Source organism: Crocodylus siamensis, chromosome 2 (assembly GCF_052110815.1).
Source record: "Crocodylus siamensis isolate JL-2025a chromosome 2, ASM5211081v1, whole genome shotgun sequence".
Taxonomy (NCBI): domain Eukaryota; kingdom Metazoa; phylum Chordata; order Crocodylia; family Crocodylidae; genus Crocodylus; species Crocodylus siamensis.
The window spans coordinates 284,667,441-284,694,567 of NC_143396.1; the positions used below are offsets into that span (position 1 = coordinate 284,667,441).

General features: G+C 42.2%; 1 protein-coding gene across 1 annotated transcript; it reads left to right on the forward strand.

The window, feature by feature from the left end:
• Positions 1 to 737: 737 nt before the first annotated feature.
• Positions 738 to 27,127, forward strand: NAA30 (N-alpha-acetyltransferase 30, NatC catalytic subunit). Its single transcript, XM_090034270.1, has 5 exons — positions 738 to 877; positions 1,016 to 1,675; positions 10,522 to 10,645; positions 12,970 to 13,025; positions 23,813 to 27,127. Exons 2-5 carry the CDS (start codon positions 1,019 to 1,021, stop codon positions 23,948 to 23,950), a joined length of 975 nt encoding a protein of 324 aa, XP_089890396.1. The 5' UTR covers positions 738 to 877; positions 1,016 to 1,018; the 3' UTR covers positions 23,951 to 27,127.

Here is a 27,127-nt window from a genome sequence, read left to right on the forward strand (position 1 = left end):
ACAGACGGGCAAAGCCTTTTTCCAACGTGTTTGAAACTTATTTTTGTGTTGCCAAAATAAACCTGGCAAACGCAAAAAGCTGGCATTTTCCTCATCTCCAACCCAGGGTCCCTCGAGTCTCAGAAGGTGGAGAACCAGGGTGGTAACAGATCAGGGCAGGTCCAAGGGTAATGGGTGCCCAGGCTAACTGTGTACCTCGGCATTCCCGCTTCGATATAGAGGAAAAGAAGACGTCTAGAATGAACTTTTACATGTACTTATTTGATATTCAAAACGAACAATAAAATAAAAACTAATTTTTGTTATTGTTTCACACTTTTCATTAACCCTAACACTTATAACAGCCAGCCAGAACTGTCACAGGCAATCCCTTATTCTCTGGGTATTAAAAAAAAAGGGCGGGGGGAAGAGCCAGCAACGCTCATATTAAAGCGGGGTGGAGGGGTCCCTTCACTCCTGCCTCCTCTCGGGGGGGCTGAGGAGGAGCCCTTTTTTTTTTTTTTTTTTTTTTTTTTTTTATTAGCCCGCGAGCGAGCAACCCCCCGCGAGCGACGGAGCGAGCGAAAGCTCCCCCACCTCCCACCTCAGGGACTAGCCACACCAGCGCGCGCAGCTCCTGATTGGCTGGCGCTGTCTCGCGCCACACCCCGCTGCCAACGGCTGCGCCCTGCCGCGCCTGCGCAGATCCCCAGCCCCCTCCGCATTCTCCCGCCGCTCCCCCCCTCCCCTCGGCGCGTGTCCAGGGCCGGCCGCCAAGCGCGGCAGCGTCGCGACGCGCTGACAGGAAACCTGTCCGCGGGTCACGGCAGCGGCGGGCGCGTTTTACGGCCGCTGGATGAGTGGAGCAGGGAAGCCGCGGCGCTGAGGAGACGCGGGGGTGAGCGCGGGCGGGGGGCGGTGGCGGCGGCCCGGGGTAGGGGGAGGAAGGGAGGGGAAGCGGCGCGGCCCACTTTTGTTCGCGCCCCGGCTCGGCCTGACGCGCCGCCCCCCGGCCGCGGGCCGGTGTCTCCCGCAGGACATGGCCGAGGTACCGCCGGGGCCTAGCAGCGTCGTGGCGGCGGCGGCGCCGGGCGACGCGCTGTGCCCGCTGCCGGGCGGCGGCGGCGCGGGCGCGCAGGACGACGAGGCGGCGGAGGAGGAGGAGGAGGAGGAGGAAGGCCCCGGCAAGGGGGGGCCGCCGCCACCGCGGCTCCTACACCCGCACCCGCCGCACCACAACCATCAGCTCAACGGCCTCCTCAGCCCCGAGCTGCGCCGCCTCCGCGCCTCCCTCAAGAGCAAGGTGCTGAGCGCCGAGGAGGGGCCCGTCGCCGCCGCCAACCACCTCCCCCCGCCGGGCAGGACTGCGCCCCCCGCCGCCGGGGCCGCCCGCAATGGACTGGCGGGGGGCAGCGGGCCCGAGGAGGAGGAGGGGGAGGAAGAAGAGCAGGAGGAGGACGAGGCGGAAGAGGAGCCCCTGCTGCTTCTCACCCGGTCCTTAGCTGCCGGCTGCAGCTTGAAAGGCTCGGAGACGGACTCTCGGCCCGAGGAGGACCCCACGATAGGATACGTGCGATATGAGTCCGAGCTGCAGATGCCCGATATCATGAGACTGATCACCAAAGATCTGTCTGAACCCTACTCCATTTACACATATAGGTATTTTATCCACAACTGGCCCCAGCTGTGCTTTTTGGTAAGTGCCGGGCGCGGCGGGGGAGGGGAAGGGAGCAGGGGCTAAGGGGAAACTCCCTTTGGATGAGTCTGCTGAGGCACGCCTGCTTTTTTAGTCGCACGCCCTGTCATGTGCGCGTGCGGTCAGGTTTGAACACAGGGCCTCGGAGCTTGCGGGTTACGGTCACGTTTCTGACGTCAGCTTTGCGACCAGCGGCTGCTCGCTTCGTCTCTTCCTATCTCAGTTGCCACCTTTATAAAAATTGAAATAGTGCTTTGCGCACATGCATAAGTAAGGTAATGCTGGCATTGCCTTCGTAAAGCAGAACTAAGTCAGTCGCTTCGAACCATCTGGATTTGTTTTACGGATATAATGGGGAGGGATAGGGGAATCAAAGTTTCGCAGATCTCACGCTATTTGATTTGCCCGATTACTTTAAAATGCAGCTTATGCACAGCTATATTTCTCAGTGCAGCAAGTAGCAGGATGGCTGAAATCTAGGCAGTGTCATGCTAGGTTAGGATAGCTATACTGTGCTAACGATGCATCTAATTTGGTATCTGGCTGTCAGTTTTGTTCCAATAGTCTGTTTGTCAATGGCTGGCAATCTTTGTCTAAAAGAAGCAAGTTCTAAAGCTACTTTCATGGTGAAAATCTTGGTGTTGCAGTCTATACATGCGAACTTCCACATCTATATAAGCTGGCTAGGGAACCATACTTGCATGATTAGGCCTGCAAATATTTAGGTGCATATTTGAATTTCTTTATGTGAGTTTTCATGTGTCTAAAAGCATACGTGGAGCTGTTTGGCACTTCCCTGCTAACGGAGAGTTCACTACTTGATGCCTTAATCAAGGCTGCATGCTTTTCCAGACAATACAAGCCCAATTATTAGATTCAAAAAAGGAGTAATGGGTTGAAAAACGTAATGGTGAGGTATACAGGAGTTATGTTTTTAAACTTTGTGTATGACTTCCATTTTAATCTCTGTCACAACTTAACTGGCTGTCTCAGGGTTTCCAACGCTGTGTGCACACCTTAGTCCTGAAAAAGGGAGTAGAGATGGTTGTAGGGAGCTGTGTAAAACATATAAAGCTTTGCACAAATAAAGCCAAGCCAATGTAAGAGAAAGAAAAGTTTATATTATGTGAACCTCTGACACTTGCTGTGATGTTAAACGCTGGAACCCCAGTTGATGATCGGTTCTGTGTAGAATAGTACAAGAGCTATAGGCAGCAGGCTGCTGTAGCTGCTTATTGTAAAATCATGTTAAGCCTTTACCTGATGTGCATCTAGACTTGTCTTTATACCAAATAATCCCAGTCCTTTTTAAAACACTTGTGTGATGTGAATTAGAAATAATCTGTGTGCACACACGATACTGAGTTGGGACACTGAGTCTATTTACAGATGTAAAAAACCCCCAAGAAAAGGTGCTTTAGTTAAAACTCAGCACGTCCCTGCACTGTGCGCAGCACATGCCCAAAAGAGGCGTTGCATTAGTTGGGCCCGGGTCACCCAACATCTGTATAGATCGGGTGCTTCAGCAGAACCTTTTTTGGAATTTTTATCTGATAGCTGATTGAATCAGCTATCAAATAAAAGTGCCAAAAAGCCCCACTAAAGCACCTGATCTATACAGACGCTGTGGGAGCAGGTCAAACCAGCATGCTTCCCCTTCTGGTAAAGTGTGGTTTTGAATTTTTTTTTTTTGTGTCTGTCAGCAGCCTGCATGTCTCAGCTGTAATCAGTAAGGCCCAAAGGCACTGTTGAATACAGCATAACCATATTAGATGCATCATTTAGTTTTTGTAGATCAGTTCTTGACAAAGAGTGATTTGGGAAGATCATTTTGTGAAAAGGATAATGGCATGCAGACCCAGTGATGTCTCAAAAAAATCCTAAAAATATAAAAATCTGGACAAATAATGTATGGTTTATCCACCAGTTTTGAATCTACTGATATAGAGTGCTCTGAAATATGAAGTCTTCTAAGTAGTTTTGCAATATCTGTGGTGGGAGAAGCGAACTCAGGTTTATCTTTCAGCAGTAATTTTTTTTCTCTTTCTTTTAGTTTGAAGCCCTGAAAAAACCAAGAAAGCTTGATTACTTACATTGGCAATGTTAATGCAAATATCTCTTCTATATTTTCTGTCCTTATGTATCACAGAACAGTGTAAGACGTATGGCTCATGTAAAAATCTTAACCTTCCCTGTCTAAGGGATATATGGCTTCAGATGTAGTCTAAAGCAGATACTGAACTGAAAATATTGCTGTTATATAGCAGTGTTGTTTGATTAATAAAAAGGCCACAAATATTGAAAAGAAACTTTTCAGAATTCAGGAAAAGGGTTATCTTAAGCTTCTCAATGTAACGAGTCCATATCTCATGTACAGCAGAGGTTCCATTATGCATGGTTTGTTTTTTTTAAGGAAGTCTTGAAGATTTACTGTACTGTAAAACTGTCCAGTACCAATAAATACGTAACTTTATTAGAAAATTTGAGACCTAGCAAGAACCTGAAACAAATCTTTGACATGGGAGCAGGGGTTTGAAAGTGGCATGAATGGTATCAGGGTGATGACAGAAAGAATGATGGGCTGACCCCCCTGCATCAAAACATCCTGTCTTATGCCTTATGGCTTCAGTGTTTTTTCTACACGTGCAGCCAGATTCATGCTGCTAAGAAAATACTGTAAGGTACTGCTACAGCTCCTTTAAGATCACTCAAGTCAACTTCATTAAAAGTTGTCTAGGAATACATTTGTCTGTGGTGAGTTGCTGATATAAAGAACCCCTTTTCATGCACAAAAGAGGTGGCTTTCGTAATGTAATGTAAAATGCTGACATCATTTAAGAGCAGGATAGCACATTTTCCCTGAATGATCTGCAGTCATTCCTTGCTTTCACTGAATCATTTTGAATGTGGTGGTGTACTGCTCTTAAAGGAACAGCACTTTCTCAACAGGCCCTATCTAGGAAGTTAGATGATTAATTGGAATACTTGGATAGCCTTGATGCAAAGGAAAATTTAATCTTGTTCTTGATTCATATTTAGAAGCAATTGACAATGGTGGGAAATCATCAGGAACTTTCAAGTTCCCCTGTTAGATTACAACTCTGCTGCTGAACTATTTCCCTCATTATATTTGAGTGGTGTACGTTTTAATTCACCAATAGTTCTATCTAACACGCTGTTGCCTTGGCTGCATTGCTTGGGTTATTGCAAGACAAAATGCTAGGCCGTTCCTATTACAGGAGTCAATCCCTAATTGCAACTAGAAAACTCAATTTTGGCCATCTGTGAAAGAATAGTAATCCAAATTTAGATTCTTATTCTTATCTCCATACATCCAATTTATCTTCAGTGCTGATAATTTTATAGATGAAGTATGAAAATTGCTTGTCAAAGAACAGGTTGGCTTCCCGCTGCCCCCCTGCCCCCGGTTGGTCTTTCATGTTTTAATCAGAACAATACGTTAATCCACCATGTTAAATTGTGAGTGTGTTTAAAAATATTTGTCACTTCTTTGTAACTTTGTGGAGGGGGCAGTTGCTTTTTATTGCCTTCAGGTGTTTGGGAAAGTGACTGCAAAGCATTTTATTCTGTACGGTATATGTTTAGGAAGCCTTAATATAGGTCCAAATATTTAGAATTCAGCAATGGTACTTTAGTAGAAGTAGATTTCCATCTATCTTTGTTAGTCCTCCCTTTCCACATATCAGTAAAAACAGTACCCACATCTGTGTTGTTTTTGGGTTCTTATCCTCTGTTGTTGCTAATCACAAAGTTGTGTTTATGCTATATACTGTACCTGTAACAAGTTCTAAAGAGAATTTCTTCATAATGCCAGGGAAGTAATTACTGGTGTGGGATATAAATTTCAAATGACTACATTTTGAGATTCTATGATTGCAACTAATACCTTGCCCTTCTATATCATATTTTATTCAAGAATCTCAAAACACTCTTTGTATTTTATACATAAAACCTCTTGGAAAGTATTATCATGCCGTATCAGTTTGTGAGGGGGACAGAAGTGTAGAAAATGAAGATGTAGGTATAGAAATTTTTAACTGAAAGACTTGTTCTGACTTTTGGAAATACTTGTGGTCCCCTTCATTGTGGTATCAGTGCCTCACAATCTCTAATGTAATTATGTTCACTTATGTTACTGTGAAAGAGGAATTACTGTTACTCCCATTTTACAGGTGAGAATTAAGACATGTAGAGGACTAAGGTGACTTATTCAAGCTCAGAGCAGAAGTCTGTGATAGCTCCCAAGTCTCAGCCTAGTGCCCTAACAACCACTGCTTTACCTTCCTTTGCATACTTGGACACTAGCTAGATGGGATCCAAAAGGTCCAGGTAGATCTGCTTTTATGATAACTTAGAATGGATTTAGCTAGGTGGATGATAGTCTCTGTTTTATATTGTTCACTTAAAGGTACAAACGTTTCAGGGAATAGTATTAGTGACTGCATCTCTTTTTTTAACAGAGAAATATTTTTTGAAAAATATTTCTAGCCTTTGACCTCAGCAGTAAAATTTTATCTTACCTGCTGAAATGAATATTAATTGCTTTGTTGTAAAAGGTGATGTTGTGGTTCTTGCGTGAACAGTGTTAAGGCAAGATGCAGACAATTCCACAATAATTTTTGACATATGCAGATGAAGAGATTCTGTCTAATTTGTTTAAATATTTACAGTTTCTTGCTTAAAATCCAGGTAGCATACTTTAGTTCAGTTTAATCATTCTTCTGAGAATTTAGACAGTTTCCAAAAAATAATCTCAAAGTATAAACACTTTATTAGAACTCGTAATAAGTAATACTTGTTTTTTGGTATCTTAGGGCCAGGTCCTGGTAGTAGGAACTTGCATGGGATTTCAGAGTAAGCTGTAATAATTACACATTTGAAAGCATAATTTGTATCTTAATGATCATTTCCCAAGTGGTACTTACGTAAAATTTATGCTTTTTTCCCGTTTATTTTCTGAAGTTTCAGTTTCTCATTCAGAACACTTGGGAACTAAACTATCCATTTTACATGCTGGATTAGGTTTATATTCAGCTAAGGGGAAAAGAAACCAATAAGAGCCAGAGCCTGCAGTCCTTATGCAAATGTTGTGCACCCTCTGCTCTCCCCACCCCCCAGTCACTGGCAGAATTGACTAGGTAGGGGCTGGAGGAATGGGTCATTTTGCCTTCTAAAAGTTATGCACCATGATATTTCCTTAGGTTTCATAGACATTAGGGCTGGAAGGGACCTCGCAAGATCATCAGGTCCAGCCCCCTGCCCAAGGGGCAGGAAGTAGGCTAGGGTCAAAGGATCCCAGCAAGATAAGCATCCAAATATTTCTTAAGAGTCCAGAGTAGGTGCTTGCACCACCTCTGGGGAGAGTCTATTCCAGGCCTTGGGGTCTCAGACAGTAAAGAAGTTTTTCCTTATGTCAATATTTTGTTACTTACCACAGTTTTCTGACAGTAACTACAACCATAAACTGATAAATAGTAGTGCAAAGTTTTGTGGTGTTATTTTTTTCCCGATAAAAAGTTTCAGTACATTTTTTAAGCAAAGGCAATGTTGGTATATGATCCATCATTCCTCCTTCCCTGCCCCCCCAATTTATCTAAAATTTCAGTTCTTACAATGCACTCCATGTATGTTATCTATGACATTCTCTGCCTGATTCCTGTGAGCAGCAGTTTGCACCATGTTCTCTTCAGAGCAGGAGGACTATACTCCATTCCTAAAGCATGGTGTGAGGTTACAGCTAGGTACTCTGCATAATTATAGCAGTGCTATTAAGAGTCTGATGGCGCTTCCAGTTTAACTCCCTGTATTTCTCAGGGGCTGAGCTGAGACATATAAAACTTGCCTTGGGCTGAAACTTGGCATACAAGATCTCAGCGTGGGTGGGGTGTTTTTTTTTTCTTTTAAAGAAATTGAAAGAAATCAACTCCATTTGCATTTCAAGGCAAACCAAAACAACTTGTAGGCTGACTGTTTCTCAACCCTAACCCACCCTCCTCTGTCCCTTCACCCCCTTCCCACTCTTTACAGTAAGGCTGTTTAAACAGTTTGTCTGGATTGCAGATTTGGGTATCGTAGAGCAAACTAATTCCTGGTTAATTTTAATTTATCACCCTCATTCTTCGCTGAATGCATTTTGGCCCAGTACTGGTTGTCATTCAGAGTGAATATACTGCATATCCTTCTGTCCCACTTTTGTTCACAGCAACATTTGAGTGTATAAAATTGTAAGCATTCTTTTTAAAATGTTTTTAATATTTCAAAGCAACTAAGTTACCATCTGATATCCTGGTTTTCTCTGTTTAAAAATCCCAAATTCTCTCATTAAAACCCCCAAAATCTGCTTTTTTCCGTTACTAAAATGAAACGCCATTATATATATAGGTATCAGTTGAACACAATGTTTTATTTGTATATTTACAATTTTAAAGCAGTTTGGAAGCATCCCAGTGCCTCAATCTTTATAATAAAATAAATTCTAAATACCTATATATTTTGGCGTTTGACGTTGGTTTTTTTTATCATGGAAAATCGGAGCTCCTCCTGCTCCCTTTGCTTACCAGGACATGGGTCCAGCTGTGGTGGTCCAGCCTGCTGCTTTGTGGCACTGAGCAACCCTGATATGCTGGTGCCCTGCCCCTGCCCGTGCTGTTGCCCCTCACTCCCAACATGCAGTCCCCTTCACTCCCCTTGCCATGCTAGTGCCCTGCACTTCCAACCCACAGTCTTCTGCCCTGCTAGTGCCCTCCACTCCCAAGCCACAGGCCGCCACTCCCCCTGGTGCTCCCCAGTTCCAAGCCATAGCCTCCCCAGCCCTGCTCGTGCCTTTCCTTCTGACTTTCAGCCTTCTGCCCCACCCAGCCACATGTGGACTCACAGGATGGTCATCTGTGGGGCTGGCCTTCAGCATGAGGTGCATGCAGTGCACCGTACGTGGACGCACAGGCAGCGGCTGGGGTACAACACGCTGCTCTGTGCTGTGGCTGGAGCTGTGGTGCAGAGAACAGCGCTGCGGTCCACAGCAGAAGCATGAAGTGGAGAGTGGGTCTGATCCAGGCCATGCTGTGGGCAGCAGGAGAGCAGTGAGGGGCTCCAGGCCCCATCCCAACCAGGCCAGAGTGCAGCGGTTGCGGTCGTTCCTGCAGGTGGCACAGAGCGAGTCCAGCCCCAGTGCAGGCTGGAACAAGGAGTACAAGAGGCCTGTGCCAAGCTGTGCCAGGCAGCCTAGCCATGGTCCTCCCTTCCCCCCATCCTCCCTTCCTGGGCAGCATCTCCTGGCCCCGCTGCCCTGATAGCATGGGCACCGGCCATCGGTCTAGCTACCCAACTCCCCAGTGCTCCTGAAAGGCAACCCCCCCTGCCCTCTTCCCCCTACTGGAGGGGCAGGTGCCGCCAGGTGGACCCTTCTGGCAACAGCATGGAGCTGGGCTCGGCTTGCTGGCACCACCAAGCACTGCCTCAGATCTCCCCAGCTCCATCCCAGCACCAGCACCCAAATACTTTTCCCCACCCTCCACACACACATCCCCTCAATGCACCACACCCCTCCCACCTACACATACACATCCCCTGGACAGTCCCCAATCCCTGACCCTCCCCCAGCTCTTCCCCTCCCCTCTCCCAGAGATGCATACACATGGTGCCCCATGCCTTCAGTTGCCCTTCTCCCACTCCCGCCAGCCCCAAGCAAACCCTTGCAGGCTGGAAGGCTGCCAGCCTGTAAGGGGAAACCTGCCATTTCTCATGATTTTCTCCTTTAAAGAGGAAAGCCCATGGTTTTCCACAGTACATGGGAAACCAGGATCCCTGGTTATCATGATTCCACTTCTCACTGTAGTGTCACTGGGATTGACTGATAAATGAAACTTCTTAAATTCACTTGAAATGCATAGAACTACCTGAAAAAATGGTTACATGCAATTAAAAGTGGGAATTTTAAAATACGAAAATACTAGAGATCATGAGTTACTGGCTAAGTACAGACGGTGAAAAATCCCAAGGCTGAATTAATTCACTCTTTGCAGGTTAGTCTAAGATGTGTAGATTGAACCAATAAGCAAATGAACAGGCATTCACTTTTGATTCTGGAAATGCAGCTACATGCCTGCAGTGGCTCAGGCCAGAAGCAGGGGGATGATAGAGCATGCCTCCCTGCTTGGCTGGAGCAGACAGCTGGGGCCAAGGCTAACCTGCCCACCCTTCAAGGGGGAGTTTGCAGGAGAGGTACAAAGGATTCTGGGATGCTGGGAGATTGTGAGTTAACTTGAATCTGGAGGGGATCTGGGACAGAAGTTCTATACACTAATTTAAACTAATTCAGTTAAGTCTGATATCCATCCATCCAGGCTTATCTTTGTCCAGTGTGGCCATTTTGAAAGTGGTTTATATGCGCTGAACTTCTGTTGAGTTACAGATTTGAACTGGTTTTGGATCACTTATACTGGTTTATGCTGGTAACTTCTGTCCCTAGCCATCGTGGTCTTGAAGTTAAAGGTGCACTAAGATTTTAAGCTACATGTCATCCATGATGACTTTCATATAAAAAAACAGGTTGAAACGCTGTCAGAAATGACTGGAGGATGTGGACCAGAAAAAATTACTAGGATTATATTAGGTTGTTACATTGTTTTAAAAATTGTGTTAGTTTCTTATCTGTATTTTGGATATAAGGTTTGCTGGAATTCTATATACAGTTTCATAATGCAAACAGATAATTGTTACTTTTGTATATGCAAGTCTCATTTAAAATGCAAACAAATATTTGCTGGTTTTGCTCCCATTGTATATCACATGCTGAAAATATACACAGATATTTGTTTGTTTTTAAGGCCATGGTAGGTGAAGAGTGTGTAGGTGCCATTGTCTGCAAGTTGGATATGCACAAAAAGATGTTTCGCAGAGGTTATATAGCCATGTTAGCAGTGGATTCCAAATACAGAAGAAAAGGCATTGGTAAGCTATTTTATTTTCTTTTTAAAAGGGAAATAGCCCTGCTGAGATGCTTGTAAATTCTGGAGTAGATTGCTGCTGCAAAACATATTATCTCTATGTAGAGGTGAAAGAGGTTGTGGGAAAACAAGCAAGCAGTCTTTTTCTTGAATTAATTGAATATAACTTGATGTGTCTACGTTTCCTAGTGCATCACAAATTGTATTTTACAACTTGCAATAGCTGCTGTTAGCTAATGCCACTCTTCTTTTCATTAAAAGTGCAGCATTTTCTTTCCTGCTTATTTGAATTTTTTTGTCTGTTATGAGAGACTATTTAACTATATGGTCTCTCTGGATTGACCTTCCCCGCCTTTCTCCTCCCCCCCGCCCCTTAAGACAAATTATCTTGCAAGAAAAATCTTATTTCTTTGGTCTCCCAAGAAACCATCTCTGAACACTTAATGTGTGGCCTTTTAGGATAGGAGTCACTGCACTCTTAAATTTCTTGATGTAAAATCTTGCAAGTATTGTATTGGGTTAGTAAGAAAAGTGGCCACAAACCTCAATTTCCTCTGTAAATTATATTGCTAAAAAGCAGGAAAAAGCAAGTGCTTGTATTCTTGTGCATGCACACACCTGCCACTACCTTCCTTTCTACATGCTATCTAGGCAAGCCATTCCATTCTATTTTCTCTGGCTCCCCTCAGTCCGTTACCATCCCATGTGGATCCTTTACGTGGGCAATTACTGCATGCTTACTTAACAAAAACATTTCCAATAGTCATACAGATTTGGTACCAATTTTGGAAAATAAGCCTTCATGCCAAGAATTTCTTTCAATATAAGGCCACAGTTCCAAACTGACAGATTGCGCATCACCAGTTTAAAACGATACAACCTAAGTACCACCAGCAAATTTTTGTCATATAAAGTAATTATAATAAATCTGTTAAAGCATATACCCCTGGCAGATTGTCTGTGTATCACCAGTGTACCTCTGCCACTGATTGTGAACTGCTGATCTGTGGTATCTGCACTTACTGAATTAGGTGTTGATCTGCCCATTTAAATAAGCCATCCTGAAATATATTATCCATATTGAAGTACCTGTTTAAGTAAAGTGTCCTTAAAAGCTGACATTTACAAGGATGTTCTTTGCCACTAATTTGTAATGTGTCAGATCCTCACTTTGCATGTTGTTAATTCCTGTTTTGTTTGTGGAGAACAGAAAATGAGTTATAGCTGGGAAAATACAAGGGAATGCAATAAGTATGGTGGAACTGCTACTCTTGTCCCCTTCACCACTCATAGGAAAAGAAGATGGTGTCACAAGTGATCAGATGGTCTACAGTTGCACTTTGCCAACATTTTAATTAAATTGGAAAATTTTAATAATGTAAAATCTGAACACACTTCCAGATTTACGAATCTGGAGCCAGCAATGGCTTCTGTTACAGGGTTTCTATAGAGCAGGTTAAAGAGGATAGAGAGAAGTTCTCACCCCCTTTAAGCATGGTCAGGTAGGAGACAACCATAGTTTTCAGTTCATAGGAGCACAAAGGAATGGCTGTGTGTTGTCTTCATGCCCACAAACATGGATTTGGGGATGGCTTTTTCCCTTCTCTTTCCCTCTGATTGTCTGCTTCTGCACTACCAAACTGTATTGGCTACATCTGGGGGGGTTTTTAATAAAAACAAAACAAATTGGTGATTTCCTGTACTTTCCTCAGTAGCTCTTGGTGTAATTTCTCACAAAGAATGAGGCCACCCAAAAGATGCAGCTTCTTATCCTCGGCATGCTTCAGTCTTTGTACAACATGCATTTATTGCTCTGTGTCTAGGTTAGTTGGCAACCGTTATGAGAGACTGTTTAAATATATGGTCTCTCTGCATTGAGCCCCCTCCCTCCTCCTCCCCCCACTTTAAGACAAATTATCTTGCAAGAAAATGATTTTCTTCAGATGAGTTCAAGAGTGGCTTCCAAGCATAATTGCAATGAAAAGGAATTCATTTGGTCTTGGGATTCTTTGTCACGTAAAATGAGGGTATATTAAGCAAACATTAGAAGCCTGTTACAATGTTAAAGAAAGCAATCTTACACTCAAAATGAATTTCCATATGTCTTTACTGGCAATTTTAATGCTCGAGCTTAAAAGCAGACAATGGATTTGCAGTGCATTTTTTAAGTATTGTAAAAAATTACTATTATGTAGTATCTTGCAGGGGTGGGCATGGGGTATGTGTTAGTTGCATATAAGCCTGCTTGAACTGAAACCTCTCGCACAATACATGTATTTTGCTTTTTTTTTTTTTTTTTTTTTTTAATGTTTAAAATCTGTATTCCAGGTACAAACTTGGTTAAGAAAGCTATTTATGCCATGGTTGAAGGAGATTGTGATGAGGTAAGATTTTTATATCCAGTCTTTCTGAGAGAGTACTCTAGTGTTCTTTGCACTCATGGATTTATTTTATAGGCTTTCTTTTGGACATTTTATTTTGCTGTAAAAAACTTACCTATATATTGTAGGAGCAAGAATAGCCTAAAAAAGGCAAACTAAATTTTATGTCGGAAAATATTAGGAAATATTAATGCAAAATGTCCAAACAGTTGAATATTTTGCTTCACTAAATAACTGTCAGACTTCACTGCATGGATCTTTCTAAAGCAATCGACAAATAAAGGCTACTGAATAATAAAAACTTGTTCTAGAATTTCTGGCTTGATTATTCCACCTAATGCTTCGTTGTATTCAGAATACATGAGGTTAAACTCTGAAATGGTACCTAGTGTAAGACTGGAACATATTCTTATCAGACTGTCATCAAATTTATTAAAAAATAAATTAAGTCAAAGCTCTATCATATAACAGGATTATCACAATAGTAGAAGATTAGTAATGAAGTAATTCTACAATAGTAGAATAGTAATGAAGATTTGGGTTCGGGGTGGCAGTTTCAGCATTGTAAAAAATCAAATCTAAAGCTTAACATTCTTTTTTCCCCCAACTGAATGAGAGCTTGCATTACTTCTTGAATATGTAGAAAGCTACTAGTAAGTCTGGATATGATGCAGGGGGGAGAAAATAACATTCCTCACACACCACTCTATTTAGTCCAGTTAGATATTCCACTGCTGTCTTGCATCTGCTCCATAGCACTGAACCCTGAGCTTGTCACCAGTTAGCCAGCCTTTTCTCTTGTAATCTGTGCCTCTACTGTTGCAGTATAAAAGGTATCTTGGGGAACACTTCTAAACTACAGCTTTCTTCAAATAAATTTTCTAGGGCATGGTGTGTTCTTTCTCTCCATGTACCATGTTATCCCATCCTTGAATCTATGCACAGGTGTCTGATTTCTTTCAGTAGCTTATTTAAACTTTGTCCTCTTCTCCAGGACCCTGAATAGCTGCATAGTATTCATATCTCCTTTTTTGTACCACTTGCATGATTATAACTTTCGTGCTCTGACACATACTGCAGCTTGGAAAATAATTTTATATTCCGGTAAAGTAGCTTCATGAGTTGTCTTATACTAGGGGTGACAAACTTACTTATGGCCCCCCAGGCTGCATCCAGAGTTCAGGTCTTCTCATGAACTGGATCTGGAATGCAAAGTGCCTTACTGGCCATATCTGATGGTGCAAGGATTAACACAGCTGTTGTTCGTCCCCCTGCCACTGATGTGGATCTCTTGTAGGGCTTCATAACTGGACAATGAGCGGTGTGCCACACCCTGAATTCCCAGCCCCGCTAGGAGCCCTGCAGGCCAGATCTTGGACAAGCCTGTCTTGGAGGATCCTTTCTTTTTGAAATCTGCTTCCTGATTTTGTCACTGTATACACTTTGACCTAGTTCAAATCCCTTTCAGTATTTCCTGACTTCTGGTCACTCTGCCATTGCTCATCTCTAGAGTGGCCTTGAATGTGTTAATCAATCACAAATAATATAGAATATTGCTATCCTGGCCCCCCACTCTTGCAATATATTAGCACCTCACTATCTGTATTTTTTTTCCCCTTGCAACACCACTGTGGTAGGAAGATAGCATTATCCCCATGTTACAAACTGGGAACCAAGGTGCAGAGAGTTGTGTTGGGCACCTTGTTGTTATCAATAAGACCTTTTCTTCCTTCCACTTGAAACTTATTTGTAAATTAGAGAAAATAAGACATGCATATAAGGGCATCGTGTGACCTTTACCCTTGTAAGCCCTGTTTGTCCATATTAAATTAGCCTTTTGCTCTTTTCATTTCTCTGTGTAAAATGTAATACGAATTTCCAGTTCCTTGGCTCATGGGCCTGGTAGATTAGTGGTGGAATATTAAAATCTAAATATAAATAAAATATTTAAAATGAATACTGTCCCTGCTAAATGTCTCATTGTTGGGCTTCATCACGATTTGATCATAATTTTTTTTCTTTCACCATATACCCACTATCTCCAGCAATGTGGTAAGCACATCTTCATATATTCTTTTTCCTTGGCACCAATCTTACATTTTGGAGATTCCTTCAAGCTATTTGTGGTGCAACAATATCGGCTTAACTGCTTGAACCTCCTAATAAATTGCAGAAGTCCTAGGGTATGGATGTAGGGTAACATTGAAGTCTTCAAAGAATGTTACTGAGTGGGAACCAGTTCTCAGTTGTCCTGGGTCAGAGGTGTGACATCTGAACACAGCCAGTGGCTTTAAGTGGAACAGTCATTTTTTAGACACTGCTATGCTAGCAAACTGCCACCAGAGGGTGGTGGCGAGTACCCTGCCCAACTGCAATTTTCTGCTCCCCCTTCTCACTAACACTGAGTTCAGTGAAGACCATTCCTGCACTTTACTGACATCTCCGTACTGATACCCTAACTGGAGGTGCCCGTATATGCTGGTGGGGGGACTACTTGAACCCCTGCTTCTGCTTTCCATAGGGGTCTGGGTGCCTTGGGGGTATGTTTGGGGTCTCTGCATCTTGCTTTTAAAGGGACTTTCCTACAAAGTTGCTCAATTTACTTCCATAGCCTGTAATCAACAACAGTCTGTGATGTCCTAGGACGATTTGGAGGAGTGGTGAGGGTTGAGGGGGGTGCTCAGGTAGGTAGGGGTTTTGCTTGAAAGCTGCTCAATTAATGTGCATTGGCAGCAGTTGCATAGGGATGTGTGTGTGCAGGTTGGCACATCTGGGGCAGGATAGGTGGTGGGGGTGCAGTAAAGAGGGCAAGGAACAGTTAAGAATTAATGGGCCACTTCACATTAACTTCCAGGAATAAAGGTCACAAGCTGGCAGAGGGTAGATTTAGACTAGACGTCAGGAGGCACGACTTCACGGTCAGGGTGGCTAGGATCTGGAACCAACTTCCAAGAGAAGTGGTGCTGGCTCCTACCCTGGGGGTCTTTAAGAGGAGGCTAGATATACACCTTGCTGGGGTCGTTTGACCCCAGTACTTTTTCCTGCCATGGTAGGGGGTCGGACTCAGTGATCTGCTCAGGTCCCTTCTGACCTTAGAAACTATGAAACTATAACTGAGCATGGAATTGACAGCCATTGTCTGGTATTATCCACTGTACTGTGGCTCAGTTCTTCCTCCCTGGCAACTGATGAATGTTTTCAGTTAAAGGTGCCATTTGCCTACCAACCTTACAGCCTCCTGGAAACCCAAAAGCAGGCATCTAGGAAGCCCACTCCCCCACCCCTCCCTGCAGAGTGGGGGGGGGTCCATTGTCCGCAACTGAAGGACCTTGAGGAAAGTGTTCTCTTAAAGCTACAGTATAAGACAGACACCATAGGCAGAACCTAGCCTTTGCCATGCCATAGACTTTAGTTAAGTGAATGCAATAGAGGTTGGGGCAGTAGAGTTCTAGCTGTGTACTAAAGCAGCCAGCGGCTGTGAAAGGTTTTGGGGGGACTGAGGTGATAATGAGCAATGCAGGGTGGAGATGCCTGTAGGACCAGGCAGACGCTAGTTATAGAAGGCTTGGTGTCTATACATAACATTGAACCAGTTCAAAATAACACTCAATTATCCAGGTACTTTTGAAAAATTCCAGGAGGTTTAAACCATTCTACATTGGCTTATATGTCTGGTTGCTTGCAGTTTAAATGTCATTTAAACAGGTTGGTCCTATGTGTCCACACTCTTTTATTCATTGCTAGGGTTTGCAAAATCCAGGCAGCAACTCATTACTAGTGCCTGGTGTTTCCACTGATAAGCGAGGGAGCCCAGGTCACAGATAATTTTAAGAAAAAAATGAGATTTGAACCCTTATTCTGTATATAACCAGACAAGTATGAAAGTTGTACAGTATTGTGATTTGTCTTTCTCCGTCTAGATAGCTCCAGTATCTCTACTACTATTCTTAGGTGTTCCTCCCCACCCCCCAAATTATAGCAAAATAAAATCAAAATAACTGCTCACTTTTACTTGTTGCTGTTAATACACAGTGCATAGCAAGTAAGGACCCAACTTCTGATAAGTTCAGCTGTGCACTTAAAACACGTGTTAACTTTTTTGGAGACCCCTTTAAAACTTCTCAAAATTAGTATTTTAACAAAAGTGAAAGAGCTGCAATGTTCCCAATAATATTCTGGCAAACATATACTAAACGTGAGAGGGAATATCAACTTTTCCTGAAAAGCTGCACTGAGGCCCCCTCTACACCTTACAGGTATCACACAATTAACTGGTTAATTGCACAGTTGCCTTAAGACCAGCTACATATGTAGAATAGCTATCATAATAAAAAGCCCCAACCAGTTATAAAGTTAGACCTCGAAAATCTTTACGAACTTTATAGCTGGTTGCTATAGAACTTTAATGTGCACACATAGCAGGGTCTCCCTTTCAGCTAGGAGCCACATGAGCTGACAGGGTTCCCAGCTTCAGGAATGCACCATGCCCAGCACAAACCCCCTGGGCCCAGGGGATTGCAGCAGCTGCAGTCCCCAGGGCCTAGGGGTGTGTGAAACCCACACAGGTAGTCAGGACCAAGAGCCCCGTCGAGTACAAGATTCTTAGTCCCAGCTGTGCCTGGCCCCCAGACTGGGAGGTAATTGCGCAAAGAGGGCTCTCAGCCGTGGGAGCCTCCTTCTGACTGATGCAGGGGGGAAGCCCAAGATCAGGCTTCCCCTACACTGGCAGCAAGGTGTGATTGGCTCTAATGTGCAATCCCACAATTGCACTTCGCCATGCACCTGTAGAGGTGGCCTGAAGCACCTAGCATTCACAACAACTTTTAGCCAGGGCCCATTTTTGTTAGTGAGACTCCTTGGCATCGTGCTGGGTGGGTAAAAACATTATTTTGGGGGGAGGGGAAGCGGAGTACACTTTTCTTTCTTTAAAGTAGTCCTGTTGAAAATAGTCAGAAATTATATCTATACAGTTTTATAAACAATACATCTTTGCTGAAGCTTTGGAGAAAGATCACTGAACTAGTAGAAGATACTGGCTAAGCACCTGGGACTATTTTGTGGAAATACTAAACAAGCATCTTACAGTAGTACTCCCTTCTGCTGGTTCAGAGAATATTTTCTTTGATTCAGTTTATTCAGCTGGTTTAGCTCCAAGTGGAGAAACAAGTTTGGAGCTGAAAAAGCAGGAAGGCTTGATTTATCTCTTCAAATCTCTGAATGAAAACTAGGTGTGAGAGGAGGTGATTTAGCTGACCTAACATATTAAAGACTGTGGTCATTGGGAACTACAGATATTTCATTTTGTTTAATAAATCAGTTTAAAATGCCAAAACATTAAATAGTAGGGCTGTGTGAAGCTTCAGATGCTGATTTGATTCGGCCCGATTCAGTGGCTGAATCTCCAAATTCAAATCGAATCAGGGAACCAATAAAGAAGGTTCAAATTGATTTGAAGCTCTCCCAAACGTCGGAAAAGATTTGGACAGCTTTGATGATTTGGGCAGTCCCCAGTCACTGCAGCAGGGAGCTGGAGCAGACTTGGAGATCCTAAGTGTGTTGGGGGGGTGGGGAGGAGGGGCCAGAAGAGACCATGAGGGGACCCCTGCAGGCCCCATCCCATCTGCTCCCCCAGCCCCACCCATGGCTGCCCCAGCTCCTGGTTCTTTATAAAAAAGCCCTGACTTGCTGGGCGCTGCCATGCAGGGGGGCAATCCCCACTGTCCCCCACTACCCAATGCTGCATGGGGGGCTCTGTATGAGCCCCCCAGCTCCCTCAGGCCCCCCATGGCTGCCCTGCCCACCTCAGCTCCAGCCCTTTAAAAAAAAGAAAAAAACCCTGGACTCACTGGCTGCTGCAGTAGCCTCGGGGCTTCAGGGGGCTTGTGGAAGAGCCCCCCACATGGCACAGGGTAGCAGGGGGCAGCGGGGATTACCCCCACCAGGCAGGAACTGGCGAGTGTAGGATTTCTGGGGGTTTTTTCCTTGAAGGGCTGGAGCTGGGGGGCAGCGGGGATTGCCCCCCTGCCCAGCAGAAGCTGGTGAGTCAGTGCTCCCCCCCGCCCCAAGTGCCAGGAGCAGGGGCAAGCCATTGCCAGGGCTGGGAGAGCCAGCTGGGGATGGGCCTGGGTGATTCAGCCAAATCGATTCAGGACAGCGATTCAAATCATCAAATTGAATCACTGTCCCCCGAATTGGCCAAATCCAAAGTGAATACTAGCCACTTTGTACAGGCCTATTAAATATGGTTGATATCTAAGAAAGTTTATCTAACAGATAAAAGTTTTAAGATTTGGGGTTTTGTGTATTTTAACTGAATTCTAGTTTTCATCAAAATACAACTTAACGCAAGTAAGAAAAATGATTAAGCTAATAATAAAAAGTATTTTCTATTGTAATAGAAAATGTAAAATTAATGCAACTAGGTTTGAACTATGTAATTGAGTGATTCTTCACGTATACATTATCTTTCCAATTAGCAAATGTGTGCTAAATTTAGTGTAAAAGCTGTACTTATCAATGTATTTTAATGGCTATTGACCGATGAGAATCAATACTTCTTGTAAGAAAACACAGTGCAGATACGACTGGGGGGGAGCCATAAAAATCAATCACATGATTAAAGCTGATAATTCAAACTTACTTTGATTTAAGTCAATCCACTTTGATGCCTACTGAATAAGAAAAATCATAGCCCTTTGCTGCTTTAACTGGGAATACAACTTTAATGACACATTAACATTTCTCTGCTCTTGTCTGTTAGTGTCATGATATCTGCCCTAGTCTTGTTTCATTTTTTTTTGTATGTAGTAGAGGATGGATACGGTGGTATTTCATATTGCTCAGAGAAAGCATGGTCTCAGAAACTTACTAAATTGTTTGCCCCCATACAGCAATATGGGTCATAAAGAGGCTGCATCTGGCTTGGGAAGGTGTGCCCCAGCCCAGAACAACCCAGAGGATCAGGAGGCATCAAGCTGTACTGAGCCACCCATTCCCTTCACAGCACATTTCTCTGCAGCTGCCCCTGCTGCAGAAAGTGCTATCATCGTAATTAATTCAGGCAGTACTGATGCAGGTAGATAGAGGCAGAGATTATTCTAGGTTATTAAAGGGATTACCAGGCGTGCTTGTACATGCAGAGCGTACTGGCTGTGGGGGATTATAGGACATATGTGAGTGAGATCACTGAACATATTGGGCTTGGTTTTGAAACGACACACAGGAAGAAGAACAGTCTTTGCACAGCTGGGTCCATCTTTACATACAAGGATATGTTTTTAGCATCCATGAAAAAATTAGTGTTCAGGCAGGATGAGTAGGGGCTTTATTCCCCACAACATTTACAAGATGTCAGTTCAGTATTTAACAAGCTTTTCAGCGATATGCCGTATTTACTCAAATCCAAGATGAGGTGTGTTTGGTTTTTTTTTCCCCTTCCCGTTCAGTGGGGGAGAGGGGAGCCCTCTGTCTTGGATTTGAGTACAAGGCGTGGTGGGGGGTGGCAAGTAGCTGCTACAGGAGCTCTGACTTTGGTACCAAGCCCAGGTTGGGGCCAGAGTCAGAACCACAGGAACCACCTGCACCCCCTCCCGCCTGCTTCTGCAGCCTCTTCACCTCCCCAGCCCCTATTGCTGCCAGATGCTTCTCCAGCTCCAGCCCCATTCCTTCCATGGGCACATGGAAACTGTCCCTTGCCCAGCTAATCAGCAGTGGTGACAGCTCCAGCTGCCACCTGGCAAGGGTTGCACTTCCATGTGCTCCATGCCCTGGGAGGGAATGGAACCAGAACAGTATCTGACAGTCGAGGTGGGGAGCAGAGGCTTCAGGGAGCAGGCACTGGGTGGGCACAAGGGCAAGCAGTCTGCAAAGGGAAGGAGGGTGAAGTATGCAGAGGGCTGCCTTTCCCAGTTGTAGCGAGGCAGGGGTGAATTTAAGATGACACTCCAGTAATTAGAATTGATACCTGGAAAATTATAACACACGTATACATTTTCTATATAAAAAAATTTAATTATTGGGAGAACATCTTAAATCCAATGTCATCTTGGATTTGAGTAAATATGGTACTTGTTCATTTTCATGCTGTCATTGAGATTGGTCTTCAAATATTAGCTTGCTATTGGACGGTCGGGAACAGCATTCCTGCATAATGCAGGGAACAGGGCTCCATCAGGGATTAACAAAACTGGGTTCTATTTTTGGATGCACCAGTCACTTGCTCTGTACTGATCACTTAATCCCTTTTCCTGCATCTATTTTCACCATTTGAGAAATATGGAGAAAAAATACTTGAATCCCAAGACTGCACAGCCATAAAAGAACCTAGACAGGGCTACTACAGCCACGTATACTAACGTCTGATGGCCTTTCTGAAAGGGCTCTAACATTCTTAAAATTTAAAGCTTATTAACTTACTTAGTTTTGTCAGTAACTACTGTATTCATGTCGTGAGACAATTTATCTTTTTGTGTGATCAAACGAACACTTTACATCACAGGACTTATCTGTCTTTGCGTTAAGCATTACTGCGTTTTTATAATAGGGATCTCAAACTGTTAGTACATAGTGTCATCCTGAAAGCGAGCTCTTTGAATAATTGGGGTTTTGGCAAACATGAATTTTAGCAGTTAAGTACTCCTTTAAATAGGTGACTTGCAAAAAGAGTGGAGAGCAATTTCCAAGGCCTTCCAGGCTAATAGCATGAACATGCAGGTTTGCAACTGGGCACCGGCATGTTATCTTACTCTACCAAATTACTAAACTTTAATGAAGACGAATGCTGTTTGTAGACAAAGCTCAAGCAGGTTTCATTTTCAGTGCTAGTTTTGTCAGTTGTATTTCTTGCCCAGCATAAATGCTTTATTTTGATCTGAGCTGAGAAGCAATTCATTGTACCTTTTAATGTAGGGAAAGAAAAAGCAACAGGACAAAAGTTGGAAGTCAGTTAATTTGAATTGATTAAAAATTGTAGGGCAAATTTGTTGAGTTAGAAGTCGTGATATTAGGATTCCAGTGAGGTAATGATGCATATTAAAAAACATAAACTCAATATCTTGTTCTTCATAGGAGGCAGAGAATCTGAATTAGCCCATTGCAAGAATATAGATACAACAAACTGACCTTTATATTTTAATCACCCTACTTTAAAAATAATAAATTGAAAAGATTTTGGTCTTTTTATATATTAATAAAATCTTATTTCAGGTTTCTTTTTAAAAAATTATTTTAGCCTCTCCCTTTTCAGTTTTCCTGTTATGCATGTTCCATTGGTCTCTTAGAACCCAAAATCATTACATTTCTGGACATGATTTATCCATTGGGAGATTGATGTGTAGGGATGGATGGCTGGGATATGTGGTCGGAAGGTTTTAGATTTGAAAGCATAGTTTAAAGTGTGTAAAATGAATGGGTATTTATTACACCTCTGTACATACATTTCAGAGATTGTGGTAGCTACATTTGAAGTAAATAAAAGGGGCTGGTCTAGTACTTTGGCCCTGTTGTGTTTGGGTTATTTTTCTTTTTGTTTCTACTGTACTACCTTATGGGGGGACACTGCTTGTTACCATTTCTAACTGTAGTAGGTATGAAATACTACAGTTCAGAAATGTTAGCTGGTTCATGAGCTCGTTCTTGGCTCACTGCAAAAATTTAAATACAGGTGTCTTTATTTTCTATTGTCTTTTTATGTTATCGCCATCACTGTAGTATTGGGGGGGTTGGCTTTTTTTGTATTTCATATGTAAAGTTGGGCATAGATTGATACATGGTGTAGTTGTTGGCCTGTTGATTCATCTTCATTCAGTGCATTCTTGAACCTGAACCACATTTGATGCTTAAAAGTCCAGTCTAACACTAGAATTAAGTGAATAATGTATGTGTGTCAGTTTTACAAGACTGGATTGGAGGGCCAGGTTTTTGTTCAGAAGAGCTGAAGAAGCAACACTAACTTCCAACTTTTGTTCTGTTGCTATTCCTTCTCCTGTCCACCCTGTGCCTGGGGCTGCCAGGAGCTGTTATGGCTCGTGGTGTAACTTGTAGTTGGAGAAAGTCACTAAATTTATACCTTGACTGTAACACCCGTGACTCGTCCCTCCATTGCCAGTGCTTAGCAGACTAGCAAGAAGAAGGGTTTTTTTGTTCTCTTCCAGACCTGTACTAGGAATAGCTGGGGGTAGTGTATGGCAAAATGTATGACACCCAGGGTTTTCCCCTTATAATATGAAAGCCTTTGTAAGGGCCTGAGCTGCTTAGAATTTTGTTTAGAGTTTTCACAGTAAATGTTCATACAAATATTTATTTAAACAAATGTTCATGGAAAGCTAAATTTGGATATGTAGCCAAATCTGTTTAATTGCAAAGTAAAACTTGAGCAAATAGAAAAATGGCTTTGCTTAGTTGTAAGTAGCTTATAACAGTTAAGTTATTCACCCGAGCAGCTGACTTAGTAACACACAGCTTGAGTCCTTAGCCATTCAGTGGGGACATTCCAACTATCACATATTTGATTGAAGTAACGTTCAAGGCAGTCAGTGGCAATTTGATATAAGGTGAAATTTATTTGTACGAAGCATGAATCATTGTTGCATAACTGTTGAACTTATAACACTGTTTCTCTTTCTCAGTTATTAACAGGAAGAAAACATCGATTGCAAAATTGTTTTGATGATACAGTAATTATAGGTGGCCAGTTTAATGTAGAGCTTTAAATCTGATCAGATTGCTTTGTAAATATTTTTCTGAAAGTATGTAAATCTCAAAAATGACTTGCCCTTTTATTTTCTTTAAAGGTTGTCTTGGAAACAGAAATCACGAACAAGTCTGCTTTGAAACTTTATGAAAACCTTGGTTTTGTGCGGGATAAGAGGCTGTTCAGATACTATTTAAATGGAGTTGATGCACTGCGTCTTAAACTATGGCTGCGTTAAAAGAAACCACCACGTCAAGCAACCAACTTCCCAACAGCGCAGAGTTGTCCTTTGCATGCATTGCAATTTGTACAGAATTGCTTTGCAGGTGGACTTAGTAATTTCCATGCAGCTCTTATCTGTCAGTGTCTCATTGAGTGTCGCACATATTTGTTGCACTTTGGCATGGCACATTTGTTCTGAATTAAACCAGATTGTTTCAAACTTCAAGTTCTTTTGGTACCAGCAGGATGTGCCAGTTGATAGCCAAGATACGTTCGTTCATTTGCAAGTCTACTGACTGTATTACGTACACAGTGAACATTTTATCAAAGAACCTGTATGTGGAACACAGCGTTTGGTTCCAGAAAAAAAGCCAATGTAGATTGTAAAATTCTCTTAAGTATACTAACATTTCATACAAAACTTGCCATAGTTTTCTGGAAAAAAGGCTTCAATTTTAGGTTTTATTTTTCCATATTGAATTATCCATTCTTAAATATTGGTACCTCAGTGATTAGTGAATGAAAAAAAAATGTATTGTAGGGTGGGGTGTGTGTTACAATGAGTAACGGTAACAATTTAAATTGCGTCTGCCAGTGCCTGTATAGATAAGTATATTTGTCTTCACCTCTTAATTTTTTTGAGTGCATGCTTTTTTTTTTTCTTTTACCTTTTTCGATTGTCTCTGCAAGAAAACTTTCTGCTTTTATTTAAATTCTGGATTTGATAATAAATTATTTTAGATTTTTATAATTTGGATATTTCTCCCAGACAAGGGTTTGGAAGGCCCTTCTTTTCTTATAGCAAGAAGTGTAAGCTATTTTGAAAACCTTGAGTAGCTGCTAAAAGAGAACCTGATGTTACCAGCAAATTTCTGCTGGTTTTGGATGCACTTTTTCTTTAAAAGTGAGGGACTTTTTACAAAAGAAAAAAAGAAAAGAAAAAAAAGAAAAATAATGTAAATTGGTATGATTTTATTTAATCAAATTTATCGCTCGGCACTCTGAAAAACAGCTGTTTTAAAATAGTTGGGACTTTTTTTTCCAGATTCGGTTTGCTTTGCTTCAGTGTTCTAAAATGCTTCAATCTTCAGTTTTTTTGATCTTGGAAATAAATTTCAAGGTGCATTGTATCTATTTTTAGCTGCTCTCATTTTCTGTAAACTTACCTGAGTTAAGTTATCAGGGGATCCTTCTTTTTTCACTTCCCCCTATCCACAATAAATTCAGCGGGGAAGGGACTTCCCTTTTTTAAAGTGGGCTTACACGGGTTTTACCAAAAGCCATCAATTTATTCACTAGTTAGACTATGTCTACACTCTTGTTTGAACAATGAGATGTATAACTAGGTCTCTGGATGAGCTGTTTTTCACTTTTGGGGAAAAAAAACACTGTGCTATTGGCTTATTCATGTAACTGGAAGAACCTAGGTAACCCATGAAAAAGGCTGAACTCTCAATGAATCCGCTTTTCTGTACTGTGCATAATCCTCAAATTTGCCTTACTACACTGCGTCTGTTAGGGTTTGGTTAGAGTAATGTTTTTAATTGTTAATTACTGTACATTTACAAACCCTACCTCCAGTAACATTTGGAACAGGTCCCCTTGAAGGAAAACTGGATTTGAAGGAAAGTCAGCCTGATTTTTGCACAGACCGAATGTTCACATGGTGATAAACATTCCCCATGTTCTAAAATTGTGAATTGTATTTGAAAATAAAGGTGTGAGTTTGTAATTTTAAATTGGCACTCCTGCGTTCTCTCCCTGTGGACACCATTAGTGTTTTTCATTTATCCATTTCTAAAACTTAATTTTGGGCTCTAAAATGGTGCCAGAATCCCAGCAAGATAAATGGAAGTAATCTGCTGTTCACAGAACAAACTCAACATGGTTCACGTCAGTGTTTCCACCTTGTAATGCAGTTCAGACTTGTTCCAATTAGACAACTCTTAGGGATGAGTCTGTTGTCATCTCTCCTGTCTGTTGGTAGGTGCCAATTGTAGGTAAAATTTCATCACATATTAGTAAACTAAATCCTGACCATAGGCTAATTTCACATAGGTGCTTTAGTGGCCTACAAAATGGAGAACTGTTCTGGCTCATTTGAACCAGTGGTTCAGAAGAAAGTAATTCCACATCCTATTAAAAACTGTTGCACATTGTACAAGGTCAAGTAATGGAAACTGCAAATGCAGTATTTCTTTTGCTTCTCTGTTGGTTTTAACATCAGCATAAAAGTCTTCTATTGGTTAATATTAAAGCAGAGGGGCTTTCTGATTTCTTAAAAGCACATTAGAAACTAGCTTAATATTTCAGGTAGGTGGTGCCACAGTTGTCATGTTGTGCATTCTAAAATCAAATACAATTCCATCTGTTGAAAGCAAGAAGCAACTTTCACCATGCAAACTTTCAGGATACTGAGCAAAATGGGTGTGCCTTTCTTTTAAAAGAATAATGTCTACAAAATCCTAATATTGCTACTGTATAACACACAGTTCACCACCGAAGATACTGAAGCTGTACATGTTGTTGGTGTTCAGAGATACAGGTATATTCCTCACTTTGCTGCATGGGGTTGGATGTCATGGATGGATGTGATGTATTTTCAGCAGGATGAGAGCCTTGTGAAAGCTTAATTTGAATAGAATTTGGAACAGAATCTAGAAAAGTATCATTCACTTTTCTTGTCTGTTGCTAAGACACATCCCCTTTTTTGCATTGACAAATCTGAACTATGGAGTTGGTATTAAGTTACTTTTATGTTTAACTTCTTTATGCTGCCCAAACACTGCTGTTGGCTGACATATGTCAGAGTGGATGTTTGCATTACAATGTTTAAAACAAGAAGGGAGAGAAACCATCAGGTTCATCACTTTCAGAGAAAATAGGCATAATTTAATTGGCATTAAGTAGTGCATCACAACTATTTTTCAGTGCACCGCAAGTCATCACAAAAACGGAGTGCTATGTTAAAAGGTTTTCAAGTCTTGTATAAACGTACCATAAATTATATTTGGAGTTTGGGTATCGGATGGGTATCTATAAAATATCAAGTGTATCTCAAAATATTGGACTGCTGTTTTGAGTGGATTATATTCTGTCCTTTTATCCTTTGGAGAGAATAAGAACATTGGGGTTATGAAATGTACAAGCTGTCTAAATAAGCTGCAGTCAAATAAAATATGGTTAAGTTGTT